Genomic DNA, 16,021 nt, shown 5'->3' on the forward strand with positions numbered 1-16,021 from the left:
GGGCACTTTTATTAGCAACTAGCTGACCCGACAAACTTCGTATTGCCACAAATTACCCTGTGTTGTACATAAATCATGAATCTCGGATGATCTATGTCACAATCTCGAGTTTTGCAAATTTCTGAGGAGTTCAACCTTAGATGATTCATTTTGGCAGTTACGTAACTATGAAAGCATCCCAGGTAACCAATAAGCATCACCAATGCTATTCAAATGTAGGCCAATAAGCATTTAAGTTGTCTAAAATGCTACTTAAACGCTATTTTGGCGAAATATACAGCTACTTTACTGATAACCTTCTTATAGTGCTGACAATGCCTGTTTACAGCTAACTACCGACACGAAGAATTTGAATACAATTTTGGATGCCAATTTACAACACCTATGCAGTCAAAAAGCTAATATACAACAACGTGCAGTATAAAATGCCAGATATGCTGCTTATGTTAATGCTTATTAGTTACCAGGGGTAATATTCCAGCTTAATATACAAATTTGCAATTTTTCCTCACAGTAAAGTAGAAAAAAACTCCGTAATATTCGCCATGATTGTACAACATTTCGCCGAACATCATTTTGCGAAAAACCTTAAGCGGAATGTACCATTTCACGGAATATTTAGCTCTCGAGTTATGAGGAAATTTGTATTTCATTTGTATGGGAGCCCCCCTCCTAAAGTGGGGAGGGGTCCTAATTCACCATAGAAAATATTCTTGCCCTCGAAAATTTTCACATCCCAAATTTTGTTCCATTTGCTTGATTAGTTCTCGAGTTATGAGGAAATTTGCATTTCATTTGTACAGAAGCCCCCCCTCCTAAAGTGGGGAGGGGTCCCAATTCATCATAGAAAAAAATTTTGTCTCCAAAAACACCCACATGCCAAATTTGGTTCCATTTGCTTGATTAGTTCTCGAGTTATGAGGAAATTTGTTTTTCATTTGTACAGGAGCCCCCCCCCCTTAAAGTGGGGAAGGGTCCTAATTCACCATAGAAAATATTCTTGCCCTCGAAAACCTTCACAGGCCAAATTTTGTTCTATTTGCTTGATTAGTTCTCGAGTTATGCAGAAATTTGTGTTTCATTTGTATGGGAGCCCCCCCCCTTAGTAATGGGAGGGACCTCTAACCATCCTTAAAACCTTTCTTGGCCCCAAAAACCTCTACATGCAAATTTTCACGCCGATTGGTTCAGCAGTTTTTGATTCTAGGAGGAACAATCCCGACAGACAGACAGACAGAAATCCATTTTTATATATAAGAAAGATAATAATAGCTCTACGCTTATTACTAACAGCCATAATATTGTCCGTTTTCGAAATATTTGAAACGGCTTCAGATACATATTTTGAAATATACAAAGGAGAAAATGATTTTTTGAAGTAAAGAAACTCTTATGCCTTCTAATCAGCTGCCTTACAGCAAAAGAAAACTACCGTTTTACTAAAGAAAAAACCGTAAAAACTGATAATATTCGCATTCAAAGTAAAGAGAACCGCAATATAGGTAATATAGGTTCCTTGTGATTTATTAATTTAAAAGAAAAAAAAAGGAAAAAAGAAGAAACATCGCTTACGGGCTGATCTAACGGCTACAAATTTGGCTACAATCTGGTTTAGAAAAAAGAGCAAAGCTTAAACGTCTTTCTAAGACTTGTGGGCTAGTGCAACGATCCTACTGACTCTATCTAGCAAGCACCGCCAAACCGAGATTGGAATAAACGACGACTGGCTTGTTAGCATTTTTGGCTTGAGCAGCACGTTCCTCACAATCGTGTGGAGGATTTGTTAGACCAGAATCGTGGCTATTGAATCAGTCTACAGTCTACTCACGTAAAGAATTCGGTAAAATTTACAGAAATCTTAACAGCCGACCGTTCAGTAAAAATGTCGTTGGTGCATATCAATGTTTACGGATCTTTAGTAACGTTTGGTATCATTGGCTTTGCAGTTTTTTCTATTTGGAGCTGGTTAGAATCACTCCTGTGGGACAAAAAAAAGTTAGGTGTACTGCAGGGTAGTAATCTAGGTCCACATTTTTTTATTAGGTTTTTGCATGCCCTTCGGATTGAGTGCCGAACAGTTCAAACCTGTTTTGAAGAAAGTTAATTTGATTAGCGCCAGTTAATTACTGGATGAATGAATTTTGGATATCGCCCATTTACATCCTTCATTGATACTTTTTAAAGTGCTTTTTAATGTTCTGAACTCGAACTTTTTATTGGTTTAGTTTATCTTTTTACTGTACCAATTCTTGTCAATTTGGTCTTAGAGGTTAATGTCGTTTATTTTTTCGGATTATTTATTTTTTCGTATATTATGACAGTTGATTGTTTGATATTATTTGGTTTCGGTATTGAATTTTACTCATCTTTAATTTTTGTTTTTTTTTTTTTGATTAAAGCAGAGGAGCGTTTGGTGCGAAAAATGTTAGACTGAATACTGGGCAAGTTTCGATCTGCGGCTAAAAATATTGGGCTTAGCGTGGCACCGGGACTCCAACCCGGAATTTCTCGATTAGTACTCGAGTGCTTTACGCATTTAAACTATACCACACCCATATATTAATTAGTCTCAGATCTAGTTTTTGTCCTTAATTTTTGTTTCAATATTATTTCAGTTCTGTCTTTTTTTTCAACTTTGTTGATTTGATTAAATTTTAATATGATTTTTTAACACCTCAATTTTTTCCTGTTTGCCATTGCCAAATGTTTGTTCTTGTAGCAAATTAGTTCAGTTTGATGCTTAGATCCTGGGGAAGGGCTACGTGGGGCTAAGGAACAGTACTGTGGTCCTTTTTAAAAATATTTTTCTTGTCATAGAAACTTTAAACTAACTTGAAATTTAATCTAAATATTGAAAATAATCATGCAAATACAATGCGAGTAAAAACTCAAACGAGTGGAAGATGTGAAGTAATCTGATGTAAAGAACGAAAATAATAACTAACAAGAAAATTAGCAATTAATGAAAATCAATTCCTGTACATATAACTATGGAACTCTTTACTTAAATATGGAATCACAGTAACATTATTTACGGATTTTTATTGGAATCCGCTGAATTGAGAATGCTTTATTGTGTCCAAATTAGTTTCCTTTTTTTATTTTAGTGGTCTTTACACTACTTAATATTATATTGTATGAGAAAACTAAGTACTCATAATGTGCCAAAATTTGTTTAAAAAATCCAGAACAATAAAGAACCACCAAATTTCTAGTCAAAACGAAACACAATTTGAACGACAAAAGGTGATAACAGAAACAACCAATTTTCGCAATTAAAAATCGATGTCCTTGCACTTTGCACAACGTATTTCACTTGCTTTTGGTCTTCATTTTCTACAAAGAGCCATAATTAATAAAGCAACTTTTAATAACCAAGCCGGCTGTACCGCCAATTTCAGATTCTATCTTTTTTATTCCACATTCCAAGGAGACACTTGGTGTCAGGCATTTGTTAATAAACATTCATTTGAAAGAATATTTCAAGCAATTCCACCGATCAGATCCCAGCTCCGACACAAGTCAAGTCGCATTATTGTTGTCAAAAGTCAAAACACAAAAGCAATTTTATCTTGTTCGAAATTTTTCACGCTGATAAGCTTCGCACTCGTCTCGTGGCTGCTCTGAAAATTGTTCTGTGAGAACCGTTGGTTGTCGCAAGTCGCAGCTAATAACGAGATTCCAAATAACAATAACAATCGCTAATATCAACAATTCGAGTCACATATTTCACAAACTGAAGCGATATTTTATCTCCCAATGAAGACACCCAACGCCTTTAGTTTCGTTTTCTTTTCTCGATCAAATATTTAATCAGCATCGTTTTGCCACAATCGTTTTTTTTCAGATAAAATTTCGTTCACTGTGAACACTAGCTGTCCGATTCCGGTGGACCACTGAGATTAAACATTTGCCACTGGCCGAATCCTTGCCGTTTAATTAACCGTTGTTAGATGCGATTAAAGAGAGAGACGATGTTGTTTGTTTTTTTTTTGTTTTTCGATTCGCACAACCTGCGACGACGAGAGCTTTTTGAGCCTGAAACCGTCCGCGCACTACTCAGAACTGACGAAGCGCGAGCTGCGTCCGACCTTCCGTAGCCGTGCCGTGCCGTGTGTAGTTCAGTGGAAAAGCTTTTTGCTTGATAATAATGAGGCTCAACCGCGAGATACTGCTACGAGGAGCCTCCATCGGTTGGTTGGTTGGTCGGTTGGTGGAGCGGTACGAACGAGCTCCAAAATAGAGGAACGTAAAAAAATTGCCCCCAACGTCGTTGGAAAGGGTTGAAGCAGGTGGAAGCTCGCCGTTCGGCGTGCAAAAGGTAAATAAGCAAGGCATTCTGCCTACAATTGCAGCAGCAGCGCAGGGTTGAGGTTTGTTGACTGTCGACCGAACCGACAGACAACACGTGTTTCAGCGAGGTACCTGTTGCATGCTATCGTTTGTCCATTTGGCGACAAACGCATCTGTTACGTGATTTGCGTTGATTGTTGTTATTTTTTTTTTCGGGCAAGGTTAGTAATTAAAACCGTAGAGTTTGCTCTACGAACGTCAATAACCTTTGCAAACATGCATATTCATAGAATATAAAGACACTACGCGATCGGTTTGGTTAACGAATCCGAATCCTTTCATTGGATGACGATGTATAATATTATCGACTTGTCATCCAATTTGCCGGCACCACAACTGATTAAATGCGTTTTATATATGTGTTACACACTAGCATTGTAAATCTCCGTACACATAATTAAAAACAGCTTCAATTCACTCAGCAGTGATGGGCGTCCTTTTATGTGTTTGTCATTACCACTTCAAACTGAATTTCGAACAACTGTATAGACGATTCCATAATCTTTCCACAAAAGTAAACCACCAAAACAAGTTATCAAACGAATGAATAGGATCCCGGTAATCGTGATTCGGTTGATGGGGAAACATCTAATGGGATGAGCCCGGGGGTTAAGCCAGTCCTGGTTATTATTTTGCATTTTACTTCTCCGATAATCTTGCATGTCATCACATTTCCGCATGATCACAGCAGCAGCAGCAGCAGCAGGTATGATGTCATTAGCGCTGGTGTTATCAGCAACGCAAGAAATCCCCCAATTACAGCCGCGAATCTATTTTAATAATAATTTTGCTAACCGGTGCCGCTTAAGTCCCGGGATTATTGACATTACAGATAGCGATTTGGCTTTTCATTAGATAGCTGTGCGATGTTACGGTGTACACAGCACGATACCGGCTGGCTCGATACACCTGATGATACGCATTTGTGTCAGTTGTGATGCAAATTGATAAAGAGGTTTAGGGATCGTTTGGAAATCACAACGTTTGTCAATGTAGGTTGATTTAATTTCATACATCGATATTACGAATTTCGTTTTTACCCTAATTATAATTTTTGATAATCCTTTTGATTAGTTTTGTCGTTGGTAAAATTTTTTTGTAACTTTCAAATTAAGAAATGTTTCTCAAAAGGAACATCGGAACTAAAACTTGTTTGGATTAACACTGTCGGAATCAACTGCAAAACTGGAAACGTCTGTAAACCCAGAATGAACGTAACTACGATCGCAAGCCGTTTTTTTATTGCAGAATAAGTTAAATGCGCAGTTCTTTTTGCGTGACGCATTCAATTATCCACTATTAACAGTAAAGATGACTACAGACGGCACGTCATACGTATTTATTTAGGGACTCGAAGTAGGTGCTCAAGCAGATCTTCTAAAAGCATTGGATGAAACAAATTTTGTAGTAATATCTTCAATTTCAGCAAATCAGCTCAGACAAATTAGCTGGAACAGATAAAACATGTGACGTCGAATGACCCAAGCTGTTAAAGTGACTATATAATCAAAAAAAAAAAAAACATATGACGTATATGGTACTTTACGCTACGTCATTTTCAGGGACTAACTTATCCAGGCAACTTAATTTGTTGTGATCATTGTTATTTCATTTGTTTTTGAAATGCTAGTCTGACGAGGAACCCGTTGTGAAAATGAAAGTTGCATATATTGCCTTTTGTGATTGCAGCAGTTTTACTTTGTAGAGTCCCCTGAGAGTCTTCTTCAGAGGGTTCTTCACATAAAAAACGTGTGGAGAAATTCTGTTAAAGATTCATACGGAATGCCCTGTTTATAGAACCACGATTCTTGTGTGAGAATCCAAAAATAAAATCTCCGGGATACCTATAACTCGATAAAGGAATCGCCTTTACTATGAAATAGGAATCTCTAAATATTACTTACGACCAATGATGTTAAAAACTCAAAATCTCAAAACTCATCAAAAATCAAAATCAACTGTGATTCATGTCAACTTGATCCTATGCAGAAGAAACCCGATTTAATCCACCTAGTGGTGAAAGGAACCTTTGTTATACGGTCTTACTTGCTATTTGAGATAGAAATCGACACGTCTTCGGAAAATAATTCATCTATTGGTTATCGTTGTGCGTTGGTAAACATAAAATGTTTGAAAATTGAAAAAGTTCACAAAATTTGAACAAAATAGGAACACTTTTAAATTTTGATAGATCCTTTTTTCATGAAATTGCTGAGTAAGGATAAGTAAGTTATTATTAATCTGAGTAAGTGCAAATAAAAGTAAGTTGTAAGAGAAAATCTTATCCTTTAGCATATACATAGTCTAGTAAAGGTCTAGTTTATAGGTTTTTGAACTATGTATAGTTTCCTGTAATGCCATTCTATTTGAATCACATCAATAGAGTTTTCTTGAATAATTTTCATCAATTTTTATTAACTCACGCTGTTGTATTTTATACAACACGTGTAGGTTTTTCAACGCCATATTGTTATAAAGTTACAAATCGTTGTTTAACTAACGTATATTCTTCAACAAACTTATTGAGAGCAAAATATCATAATTATTCAATGCATTAATAATTTAAATTGTTGGGAAAATTTATGCAGAAAAACTATCAGCAAATGTAAAATGTTTAAAATGTATCCGTCTGCTGGTAGTCGAGTAATTCGGAGTCAAAATTAGGGTATTCTTTATAATCAAAGTTCTACAGTTCCTAAACAAGCAAACATACAGGTATACTGTTTTCAGCAAAGTTGTGTATTTTTACTATTTGTACAATTTTGTAGTACATGAAAAAGTCATACAACAATTACAAAAAGAGCAAAAATAGAAAAACTGATTTCTCTGCAGCGAAGATAGAAAAATCTTATTTATTGTATATGAATTTGATACAATAAATAAGATTTTTCTATCTTCGCTGCAGAGATAGAAGGTTACTGTCTTTAGCAAAATTTCTTGTAATAATATGCTCTATAACTTTGCAGAACACATCAATGTGTTATATTGACACTGAAGAAAAATATTTTTTTTATTTTACTTTTAGGGGGATTAATAAAAATTTAAATTCCTCCAGACGATAGAGCTTTCAATTTCAAGAAACTCTTCCAAAGGTTCGATAAACCTAAAACCAAGTTTTCCCAGTCAAAACTCTAGTGCACACGTTTTCTTTGGTTTGGGGCTATTGTGCGCGCGAGTAACTGTGTTACAAAAGTTGGCGCGAGTGTTCGACGGTTAATATATTTTAACCGATAAAACCAATTCTTATGAAATTTTGCATATATATTCGTAGTGTCAAAACCTCTCGTTTGATATTAAAATAATTGAAATTAGGTAAATTATCTTGGTTAAAATCATTATAAATTATTGTTAATTTTGGTGTGGTGTATACGGCTGCTCATAACTTTCAAATTAAACGTCCAATCAAAAAACCATTCAATAGTGATCTATTAGGATATATTGTCTTTCGAATGAGACTAATAGCGCATAAATCGGTTTGGCCATCTCTAAGAAACAGGCGATAATTATTACCTTGTCAAAACAGGTTTTTTAAGGCTAACTTTTAAACTACTTATTTGTTTTCAATTAAAAATTCCTGAACAATTTACCTTTAATAAGGGCTTTCATTCGATACTAAGATCGATGAAATCGGTCATGTAGTTTCGAAGAAACCCGTGTCACGTATTTTTCACATTTTTGTTTATAACTTTTAAACGAAACGTCGTATCACGAAGCAACTCAATAGTGATCTACTAGACAATAACACCTTTCAAACAAAAGTAATAGCGAACCATTCGGTTCAGCCATCTCTGAGAAACAGGCGATAGAAAAAATCATTACATACATACACACACACACACACAGACATTGCTCAAATCGTCGAACCCTATCGATTGGTATATGTGACTTGGCCCTCCGGGCCTCGGATCAATTTCGTGTTTTTCGACCAATTTTTAAACCTTTGTTATAGTATAACAAAGGTAAAACTCATGCGTGAGTTTTTCTGTTTTCATAGCAAGAAGCACAAAACTCACACATATTTTTTCTCGCTTGATCACATTCTACTGAATTTGGTTCACATCGCATAGCAACAGAGACATCGCATATAATAGCGAGAGAAATTCATATGTGAGTTCGGCGCTTCTGATCAAGGTTGAAACTTCATGGTGCTTGAAATCTCATTGAGTTTTTTGCTGCTATGAATTTTTCAACACTGCTTACGGCCTTTTAAAAGAGAATTGTGGAAATTATTTTAGTTAAAACTCAAACAAAGTGCTTCTTCCTCATTCAACACTTTGCTACAGGGTATTTCTCGTTTTTTACTCTCTCTTTATAACACTTTCCACCTCGTTCTCTCTCGGCTTCTTTCTGTCTATCTCTTTATTTCTACCCTTCTTTTTATATTTTCACCTGTCTATTTTTAAAACTTTTTTCTTACTGCCTGTTTGTCTGTGTCTCTTTCTCTCTACCACTTTCATCTTCTCTCAATCTCTTACTCTTTAGCCTATCTTTTAGTCTTTTCTCTCTATCATGTTCTTTCTTTATCTACCGCTTTCTCTATCATGTGTCTCTCTATCCTTTACTCACTCTATCTCTTTTCTGTCTATCTTTTATCTTTTTACCGTTTTCTTTTGCTATCTTTTTCTCGCTCTCCTTCCCTTCCTATCTCTTTCTCTAGTGTTTTCTTTCTCTCATCCTCCGTTTCTCTCTCTTTGATCATCTCTATCTTTCGTTATTTCTTTCTCTGCTTTTTTAATAATTCTCTCTGCCTTTCTCTATCTCTATTTTCTCTAATTCTTGCTCTTTGTGTTAATTCTCTTTATCTCTTTCTCTCCTTATCCCCCTTACTCTACCCCTCTATTCCTCTTTCCCTTTTTTATCTTTCAGTCTCTGCTTGTTTCTAGCTCTGTTGTTACTTCTGTTTCTATCACTCCATCTCTGTCTCGCCTTTTCTCTCAATCAGTCTCTCACAGACTCTTCCTTTTCTCTTCCTATCTTTTTTTTCTCTCCATCGCTTTTTCTTTGTCTTTTTCTGTCGCTGTTTCCCTCTCTATATCTTTTTGTATAGCTTATTTTTCTCTATTTATTTATCTAATCTTGTCTTTTATTTGCTTATCCGTTTCTCTCTCTATCCTTTTCGCACTTTATCTTTTTCCTCTTCATTGTTTTCTTTTACTATCGCTCACGGACGCACAGTAGTCCAAAAGGGCGAAAGGTGGAACTGTTTCCCTAGTGTCTTTTGTTTTCATTTTATCATTGATGGTCTTCAGCACTTTTGTTCGTATGCATATCCCCTAATTCCTTAATCTAAAACTGTCAATAAAATAAAAAATAGAAAATAAAAAAATAACTTTTCTGTGTTAGGAAAAATAGACGTAGTTTCTTCGGCAAAGTTGTAAATGTTGTAAAAACAAGCAACTTTGCTGAAGAAATAAAATGTGTTATGAAGTCTTAAACGAAGAAATAAAAATTTTATTGAGTGCTGAACTAAAGGGCATATTCTTTAAAGCTTCTAAAAATTGGTTTTTCATAATTAGCTTTTCTCATTTGCATTTTACAAGAATACAATGTTCTAGATCTAGATAATTATCGAAGCTCTCAAAATACACGTTTTTGCAGAAGATCGCAAATCTCTTGGACCTTTATTTGCTGAATTAGATAGACACATGGTTTCTTCGGCAAAGTTATAGAAAATATAAAAATAAACAATTTTGCTAAAGAAATGACATTTCTATCTCTATCGAGTGCAGACATATAGGGCATTTTCTTTGGAAATTCTTAAAAAATAAGTTTCTCGTATTTAGCGTATGTTGGTTGTATTTTACAAGATTATATGGTTCTAGGCGATTATTGAAAGACTTGAAACACACGTTTTTGCAGAAATTTGCGAATCTCTAGGACCTTGCCTTACAAAGTTATCGCTTATTTAAGCTTTATTTTTCCTTAACTTCACGAACCAAAAGCGATAAGTTTGTAAGGAAAGGTCCTAGAGATTTGCAATCTTGTGCAAAAACGTATATTTTGAGTCCTTCAATAATCGCCTAGAACCATATATTCCTGTAAAATGCAACCAACATAAACTAAGTATGAAAAACTAATTTTTCAAGAATTTTCAAGGAAAATGCTCTATAGCTCTGCACTCGATAGAGATAGAAATTTCATTTCCTTAGCAAAGTTGTTTGCTTTTATATTTTCCATAACTTTGCCGAAGAAACCATGTGTCTATCTAATAACACAAAAAAATGGACGTGTAACGAACCTGTAGCGTGCGCAAAATACATAAAACGTATGCTTACTGTACTCTCATTTGGGTGGTTGGAAACAAGCGGAACCCATACAAGTTTATAGTACTCGACTTAAGCTTTAAGATGAAGCACTGATTTCATATATGCACTTGCCCTATTTTACCCCATAGGCTCGTGAAGCTACGGAAATTTAAAGTTTGAATATATGATATTAACTTAGAAAGGAAAAGTACCAGAGATTTGCGGTGTTCTGCAAAAACGTGTGTTTTGAGAGCTTCGATAATTGCTTAGAACATTGTATTCTTGTAAAATGCAGCTAAGAAAAGCTAAGAATGAAAAACCAGTTTTTAAAGAAATTTCAAAGAACATGCTCTATAGTTCAGCACTCAATAAAGAAAACAAAAGTCACTAAGAAAAAAGTTCCGCTTTTCGCCCTTTTGAACCACTGTGGGACGTAGCCAGAAACGTTTCTTGCGGGAGGGTTTACAAAAATATTCTGACATAGTCTAACCTTAAGAAATTTATTCAGGAAATGGGGAATAACTTTCAGTTAAAAGCTATTTTGGTTGCAATTGAGTGTTCTTCATTTGACAAAAAAAATCGATTTGAAATTAAAGAAGGAAAATGTTAAAATTTTGCCTCCCAACTGGCAGCGAGGTACATTATAGATACTGAAAGTGCCGTCAAATAAGTAAGCTGCGTATTTTGCTGTGGAACATCAAGCAAGTACCGCACGCAGATTCCTGCTCGTGGAGTGGATATTGGCGGTGGAGTCAGCCATCCTAGGCGGACCGTCAAGGGCCTTCTGGACTTTGAAATTGGCTTGTTCAAAGATTCTAATGTTAAACCGATAAGGCTGTTTGACTGTAAGTAATTGCATAATATATTAGTAGTGTTATTGGTTAAACAACACACTCAACTAGAGAGAGATGTGTTTTTTTTTCGCAACCCCTCCCCCCCCCTTCAGTGGCCGAACACCCGAAGGACAAATACTTTATAAAATATTTGTAATGGCCTTATATAAAATTCAAAAATGTGTGAATTTGCATAGCAGCAAATTCAAAGTGGTTTTAAATGGAATTTTGATTGACTCGCCGTCAGGTCACATGAATTATGTTCAGAATAAGAAATCAATCAGTATTGATCAGCACTTAACTTTTAAATGAGTAACACAAAGTTTGTTTTCTGACTATCGAACAGGTTATTTTAATCCGAAACCAGAATATTGATTTGAAGTTATTTAGTCATAGCGAATAATTTTAGTATTCATGACTATAGCTCACAATGAATTTTATTTAAAGTTTATAGCAATGTTTTAATGATGTTCGCCACAGTTCATGTTCATTCCAAAACACTCATCCGTATCATGCCTTTCCCAGCTAACGGCAACCTGCTATTAGTGAATATCGTAGCGTTACGTAATCAGTTTTTTTGTTTTTAAGTTTTATCATGCGACACTGATAGCATCGGATTCCTGCACTGCCTAGACCTTAAGCCAGTAGTATGAAGCAGATACAGTGTATTTAAAGGCTCTGTAGATAATTACGGATCGAACATTTTTATCTTATCGTTAGTAGCTCCAGCAGTGATATTGAGCTCACACGGATAGATTTCTGGTGACAATCGTATATCTGTCACACACTCCATGGTTAAACGATAACAGCGATAATCGATAACTGTTGCTGCACACTCTAAAGCTGTGTGAAATCTGGAGAAGTTTAACCTTTTACACAATTATTGAGATAATTCGTCCCAAGCCGAAACAAACCCTTGTCACGTGGGTGGTTGAAAATAATTATTTTTTTTTCTAATATTATTGTCATTCTGCAGTTTTCCCTTTAATTTTTCCTTTAAGTTCGCACTTTTCTCGTTTCGGAAGTGATCCATTAGCATGCAACGACGTTATAGACGGCACAGCCAGCGTTCTGGTTGCGTTCGTATTTTTCTAAATACGATGCACCCTCAGAGGGAGAGAAATAAAACCGGATATCGTTCTTGAGTTTGGCTCACTGATACGGCGGCGGTGGTTGGTGGTTCGACTGCGAGCTTTCGCGGGCTGCGAAAGTCTCCACTCGAGAAGCATAAATAGGGTACACCTTTCGGCTTTGATGTTTGTCGCTCGCAATGTGATGACATTTGATGTTGCTCTATTCGCGAAGCTCCTGTGCAAGTGTCCTAGTGGGTGCTTGTTTGTAGGAAAAAAAATTAACTTCAAACGATTTCGCGTAATCCAGCAGTCAGTCAGTAATACTCTATTTTCCATCGCCGTGTAGGTAAACACGCCAGAAGAACTGGGGCAACGCCAAGTTTGTGTTTGACATCGGTGTGCACACTTCAATGCTTTAAGGGGTAATTTATGATTTTTCGAAACGAGAACGACACTAGAGCTGATAATGGATGTGGTGGGAAACGGAATTCGAGCAGTTTGTGGCGTTAAAATTAGGCCGACGTCGCGTCGTGGTGTGACTTATGGATTGTCTTCCGTTAAATTTTGAGCGTTTTATGCAGAAAGCACGTTCAATTTAGATTGCAGACGAGCCTAACATGTTTTCATATATTTATTCTTTTGTGCTTCATGAACTTTATGAACAACTAATTTAAAATTTTGAACAACTGAAAATTTAATAGTTTCATAATTATGTTGATATAATCTAAAATATTTTTTGATAAACATAAAACGCGACTAAAGAATCATTTTATAATTATTCTTTGTTATTTTAGATAGACTTTTCCCATTTTGGGGTGAAATTTTTGAACTGACTGTGACTATCTTGTGGGAAAGGTATTAAAAGAAACACAAACAGTGCATTTTTGTGACTAGGTGGAAGGGGGTACTATTAGAGGTGTGCAGTAGGTACAGCATGCATTTGGGTGCATTCCGAAGTGTTTCGGAGGCGAACAAACGCCATTCTTACCGGACAGTGACTGATGAATCGAGAGCTCGAGATTAGAAAGGCACCTGCTTAACTGTGAGTGATACCGGTGGAACACCCGTACATCTGTGAAATGGGACCGTACGGAAAGTGGAATGATGATTGTGACGCCTGCACGTATACTATATTATGCTCGACACTCGACAACCCTTAGACGGTCGCCAGTCGCAGTTGTAGGTATGTAGATGATAAAATAAGGTTTATTCGTACTTACAGCTTTCATTTTTCATTAGCTGCCCAACAGAAACGTCGTCCAGCGGGCCGTTTAACATCGTAGACAGTAATTCTTCGATGAACTCCCGCACCTTGACTTTTTGGTTTGACGAAATCGAGGATGTGGAACTTTGACCGTCATCTGAATCTAAAACGATTAATTTCATCCATATTAATCATCCAGTATCAACACATCTTCAATAGTTATAGTTACCAGCTGCACACAGACCGAGAAGCTTTTCATTGGTGAGATTTATCGGTCCGGGATTCTGCAATCGACGGGTAAGTTGATTCAGCAGCCATTCACCCGCCTTCTGTTGAATAACCCTACTCGATCGGCAGCCGCTGCATTCCCAGATTCCAATCGCCGATATCCATTCGCAGCAACGTTTTTCCTCGTTCCGGCAGACAAGTCTCTCGCAACCACGACATGTTGCGAAGCTGATGGGGGGAGGGGAAAATCTGCCGTTATTCGATAGGACAAGAAGGAATGTATTTTTCCGCCCACATTACCTGTTGCTATCCTCGATTTTTATTCCGGCGTTACACATGCAGGATGTAACCGTTGGTTTTTTAATCTCCGAACAACGTCTTTGGCTGAGTTTGCTGGAAGAGTTGGGAGGAATGTAGTTGGTACCTTTATTTAAGTAACTTTTGTACAGACAGAATTTTGTTAGTGAGATGGTGAAAAACAGTGAAAAAAGTGGTGATTGTGGATAATACTTTTGGTTTATTTCATGGTTAGCTTTAATGTACAACTCGAACCCTCGTATGGACTCTAGTATTTTGTTAAATGAGTCTTGACAAAAAAAAACACCTTAAATTTGTCGTCGTTATATTAAATTTGTCATCTTTAATTTTTAAGTTTTAATTTTTTAAATTCTGTGTCAGACATTATTTTATTTAACTAATGCCTATACAAATATTTACGCACCTCTTGAAAGAAGATTTTGTCGAAAAAATCAGAGGGGTTGTGTACAAGCACCGACCGCATGGTTGACGTAGGACTACTTAAGTCTCTGACAGCGATAGTAGCATGTATCCGTGCATGTAATAATACAATGTATACATGTATTCATGTAACAATATATTCGTTCAATCCTCAATTAATTTCAGACATATTTCTATGAATTGATTGGATATTTTTCGTAAGTGGATAGCGACAGTAGCGACCTACTAAGGTTGTGGAAGTTTTTGTCCCTCCGGTGTTGGGCCACTGAAGGGGGGGGGGGGGTCAAAAAAAACAAAGAGAATTTTTTAATCGAGCAAAAAAAATATGGATTTTAGGCATTTTTACTTAAAGTTTAAACGTGAAAACCCAATCTATTCTTGCTTTTAATAAATACGTTGTTATTTTTCATGCAACAACCTACGAACAAAAAGACAAAAACGAAAGAAGATTTTGTTGGGCGAGTTTCGGAAATTCCACTGTTTGAATTCTCATTTCTGTTTCGTGCTAGAAGCGTTAACACAACTCGTACACTCATTTTTCGAGTTTTTCAGGCTATAGAGCCAATTGATTTTATAAAAAAATAAAAAAATTTAACTCGTATCCTACAAATTATTTTTTTGCCCCCGATAAGCCAATTTCCAAGGAGGGGGTGACAAAAACTTCAAAAATAACTTACAATGGCCTAATTGGCCTTGAAAATTAATAATTGAAAACAAAATAGACAACAGCATGTCGAAATTGACAAAATGCAACATGGGAATTATGCTTCCACTGGCAGTACAGTACCTTCAAAATTGATTTAGAATAAGACAGTCTATTTAATAAATTATCACTTGATAATATATTGCTTTATAATAAAATGTTTTACTGAATTTGTTTTACAAAATATTACAATTGTATTGAAAAATCGAATGGATCGAGTTTCAAAAAATATATACCACATTTGAAACCAAACTCGAATTGAATAACTGAAAACTGTCTTCTATATTAGGCACAAACCTAAATGAATAATTTTAATTAGTTTCCGTGATACCTTTGTAACCTGATAAGCTATTTTAGTGAAAAGAAAATTAGTTCTAAGACATGTTCAGCTATTATTCTTTGGCTCTTAAAAAGGTCGATTGGTGGATGATTTCAAAATATACTAAAATATATTAAACTTGTTTTGAAACATCTTCTTAGAGCTACCAAATATACAGAAAACAACTACCAAGGACATGACTAGAGATGGCAGGTCTCCTGGATGCAGTAGATTTACAGAGATTTGACCTTCGGGAGGGATAATTGTAGAGCACTTGCTGTACTCAAGCAGCACCATTTTAGCACTGTTAGTTGCATAAACTTAT

General features: G+C 36.0%; 1 protein-coding gene across 5 annotated transcripts in view; it reads right to left on the bottom strand.

The window, feature by feature from the left end:
• The window catches only part of LOC128738769 (uncharacterized), a 96,744-nt gene that overhangs the window by 40,016 nt on the left and 40,707 nt on the right, over positions 1–16,021 (bottom strand). For 4 of the 5 annotated variants that reach the window (XM_053834126.1, XM_053834127.1, XM_053834123.1 and 1 more), the window contains exons 4-7: positions 14,237–14,329; positions 13,938–14,164; positions 13,725–13,871; positions 13,493–13,576 (exon numbers count right to left, since the gene is read on the bottom strand). In XM_053834126.1, the coding sequence (XP_053690101.1) occupies positions 13,493–13,576; positions 13,725–13,871; positions 13,938–14,164; positions 14,237–14,329 (551 nt within the window). The remainder of the gene's footprint in view (positions 1–13,492; positions 13,577–13,724; positions 13,872–13,937; positions 14,165–14,236; positions 14,330–16,021) is intronic. The other variant, XM_053834128.1, reaches the window with a different exon arrangement.

Source organism: Sabethes cyaneus, chromosome 2 (assembly GCF_943734655.1).
Source record: "Sabethes cyaneus chromosome 2, idSabCyanKW18_F2, whole genome shotgun sequence".
NCBI classification, from domain to species: domain Eukaryota; kingdom Metazoa; phylum Arthropoda; class Insecta; order Diptera; family Culicidae; genus Sabethes; species Sabethes cyaneus.